The sequence below is a fragment of the Gadus morhua genome, chromosome 20 (assembly GCF_902167405.1).
Source record: "Gadus morhua chromosome 20, gadMor3.0, whole genome shotgun sequence".
Lineage (NCBI taxonomy): Eukaryota > Metazoa > Chordata > Actinopteri > Gadiformes > Gadidae > Gadus > Gadus morhua.
The window spans coordinates 4,139,206-4,142,979 of record NC_044067.1 but is presented as its reverse complement, the minus strand read 5'-3'; the positions used below and the strand labels follow the sequence as shown (position 1 = coordinate 4,142,979).

At 49.4% G+C, this 3,774-nt stretch overlaps 1 protein-coding gene across 1 annotated transcript in view; it reads left to right on the top strand.

Annotated features, from left to right (window-relative positions):
* Positions 1 to 642: 642 nt before the first annotated feature.
* The window catches only part of col28a2a (collagen, type XXVIII, alpha 2a), a 20,526-nt gene continuing 17,394 nt past the window's right edge, over positions 643 to 3,774 (top strand). Inside the window, exons 1-5 of the mRNA XM_030343126.1 lie at positions 643 to 860; positions 1,194 to 1,340; positions 2,146 to 2,723; positions 3,597 to 3,617; positions 3,708 to 3,767. Coding sequence (XP_030198986.1) covers positions 1,205 to 1,340; positions 2,146 to 2,723; positions 3,597 to 3,617; positions 3,708 to 3,767 — 795 coding nt within the window. The 5' untranslated portion in view covers positions 643 to 860; positions 1,194 to 1,204. The remainder of the gene's footprint in view (positions 861 to 1,193; positions 1,341 to 2,145; positions 2,724 to 3,596; positions 3,618 to 3,707; positions 3,768 to 3,774) is intronic.

Genomic DNA, 3,774 nt, shown 5'->3' with positions numbered 1-3,774 from the left:
ATAATTAAAATCCTTAAAAAGGGTTCCCTTAAAAAAGAAAATCCCTGCAAAAAACAGAGGACACGAAGGATTCTAGGTTTCTATTCTATGACACTTAAGTAATTTATAGGTCACACCCTTTCTTTGATCTATTGTTTTAAAGTGCTTTTATAATTGTGTTGTGTATTTGACTCATAGTCACGGTTGATAGAAGTAGTATTAACAGTGGTAGTTCTGGTAGAACCAACACATTAGCTTTATATCCCTCGCAGAATTGACTTCTGATTAGACAGGTCACCTGTCAAAGCGCAGGTCATCAAAGAAAGGTGAAATAACCATAATTCATCACGCACTAAGCACTATGCACTATGCACCTCCAAGTCCTTTAGTCTAACATCTGACCACTTCTCTTCCACAGAACACAACACTATTGCGTTTACATTCATCGGGCTGTTCTGAGTCGATCGGTGTCAATATTCACCGTGATCTGTAGTGTATTTCCTCTGCGTTCATCTCAGTCCGCAAATTTCACGGGGCACGAATCAACCCACATCTCAGTGGAGATGTAAATCAACACCAGCCCCCTTCTCTTGCCCGGGGCTGGAGCCTGGGCCCGGGACTGGCCCCCCTCAGCTCCCTCCTCACGTATAAAGCAGTAGGAGGGCCCGGCTCTGGGGACACTCTCTCTCCACTCCCTGGACTGGCTGCTTCTGCTGCTGCTGCTTCTGCTTCTGCTGCAGAGGAACCAATGAGCTGACTTCAGCCCAACAGTCCCCCACCACTGCTGCTCAACACATGGGACCTGCTCAGATGTCAGCGTTCTGATCTCGGATCAGAGTAGGGTTGAGAGGTTTACTGAGTTCTCAACAGATTTTCAAACGGTGAGTGCAAAGATATGATGTTCTTTTCCGTGCATGTATTTCATCTTCATCATGTGGATTTTTAAAACGTTAAATTTTTTTAATGAACTGTTTTAATGAAGTGGTTTGCCAGGATAATAATAATAATAATAATAAATGAAATTTATATAGCGCTTAATATGGTACTCTAAGACGCTTTACATATTGCACTATCAAAACGATGTAAGACAGACTAGGAATAAAAGAAAAACAGAGGTTTTTGTTACTGTTTTTGTTGTTAGGATGATTGTGTTGTGGCATTGGGAGTTTGATCTATTCTCTTGTTTCTTTTGTGTTTTTTTGATTCTCTTGCAGTTGGAGTCGTGATGTGCCACACCGGGATATGGGCAGTGCTCCTCATGGCACTGACAAGTGCTTTGGCCCAAGAATATTTTGAAGACAGAGAAGTGAAGCGGAAATCCAAAGACTTCTCGCACTCAAAGAGTCTTCATGATGGAGAAGGTAGGAAGATATCAGAAGGAATCAGACTATCAATGTTAACAACTTTAATCACTTTAATGGAGAGGATCAGCTGCATGCTTTTGTAGAAGATCAGCTGACTTCTCTATAATTCCCCCAAAATGATGTCTGTTGGCTTTGGCTGAGCTTAGATGTTAATGACCTACTGAATCAAAACAGGATATCAGTCTCTGTTGGGCAACATGACCTATTCAAGTCATGTGTCCTTTAAAGTAAATTCAGAATTGGTTTGAGTTTGAAACCGCACAACTGCTGATACAAAACCAAACAATGTCCTCACAATGATGTCTCCTTGCATCAAACAACACACAAACACAAACACACTAACACTCACATACCCACACACACTCACTCACTCACTCACTCACTCACTCACTCACTCACTCATTCTCACACACACACACACACACACACACACACACACACACACACACACACACACACACACACACACACACACACACACACACACACGCACACACGCACACACGCACACACACCCCCCCAACACTCATTTTCTCCCTCACTCACTCACTCACTCATTCATTCTCACACACACACACACACACATACACACACACACACACACACACACACACACACACACGCACACGCACACCCATCCACACACCCCTACGCCCACCCTCCAACACAAACACACCCATCCACGCACACACACACACACACACACACACACACACACACACACACACACACACACACACACACACACACACACACACACACACACACACACACACACACACCCACGCCCACCCACCCACAGCGTCGGTGGACGAGGACTGCGGCCTGGAGCTGTCCTTCCTGCTGGACAGCTCGGAGAGCGCCAAGGAGAACCACGAGCAGGAGAAGAGCTTCGCCATGGACGTGGTGGACCGCCTGCAGGGCCTCCGCCTGCAGAGCGGCCGCGCGCTCAGCACGCGGGTGGCGCTGCTGCAGTACAGCAGCCACGTCATCACCGAGCAGACCTTCAAGCAGTGGCGCGGCGCCGAGGACTTCCGGGCCCGCATCACCCCCATCGTGTACATCGGCCACGGCACCTACACCACCTACGCCATCACCAACATGACCCAGATCTACCTGGACGAGAGCAGCGCCAAGGGCAGCGTCAAGGTGGCCATGCTGCTCACCGACGGCCTCTCCCACCCCCGCAACCCCGACATCTTCTCGGCCGTGGCCGACGCCAAGAACCAGGGCGTGCGCTTCTTCACGCTGGGCATCACGCGCACGGCCAACGAGCCCGCCAACGTGGCGCAGCTCCGGCTGCTGGCCAGCGCCCCGGTGTCTCGGTACCTCCACAACCTGCAGGACGCCGACGTCATGGACAAAGTGCTCCGAGTGATCGTAAGTACGGCTCCACCGGTGGGGAAGAACCGGGCGGGGGGAGGCATGCGGCTTCAGGAGGTAGAGCGGGGTCGGCTGGTAACCGGAAGGTTGCTAGTTCGATCTCCGGTTCCTCCTAGCGGAGTGTCGAGGTGTCCCTGAGCGAGACGCCTCACCCTGGCTGCTCCAGACCAGCTGGCTGTCAACCTTGCATGGTTGATCTCCGCCATCCGCAGCGCAATCATTGTGTATAAAAGGGGCGATGTGTGCGTTTAGGTTCAGTATGCACGTGTTCTGAGTTTACCTGTGAATGGGCGTGGTCACATTTTTGGGCAGCGACGGAACGGAGGCCGTGTCGTGTAGATACAAGCGCGAGAACGTCCATGACAGCCGGAGATTAGCAGTGTGTGCGTCCGAGCTCCTCTGTTGTGTAGAGATGGGGGAGAGACGTCTGCCTCTCTTGAGTAGTAAGGGCAGATATAGGCCCGCTCAGGGATTTGGTCAACATACGTTCAGATGAATGCCGTCGTGTTTGTGGGGATTACCAGGAGGCCTCCTGTCACATTCCTCCCAGTTGAAAGGTTCAGCTCCCGATCCGTGATCCGCTACTGGTTTAGAGCGTTCGTTGACGTTGTTTCTGTTTTAGTCAACCAAAGCATTTCCACATAAGCGCTTATCAAGACAATGTTGGTTTCGATTTCATGTGTTCACAGCTGAGATCAGAAGTCTCTTAAATGACACGTTCAGCGCTCAGTTTCTCTAAAATAAGTATTTTATTAATATCGTCACAATAATCAACAATGAAATAAAATCGTTAACAATAAAACCGTTATCGTTGCAACAAAAAAAAGCGTTGTTGTTAATCTAATCCAATGTGTTTGTGGTCTTCCACAGACGGACTTGGCCAATGAGGGGGTGAGTAGTGCTACACTCACACAGATAGTGATACACAGTATGTGTGCTGGTGTGTAACCATGTGAAGCTCACCCTGTGTGTTCTGTGCAGTGCCCTCTAGCGCAGATCTGCGCCTGTGACAAAGGAGAGAGAGGACCGGCAGGCCCGGCGGTAGGTC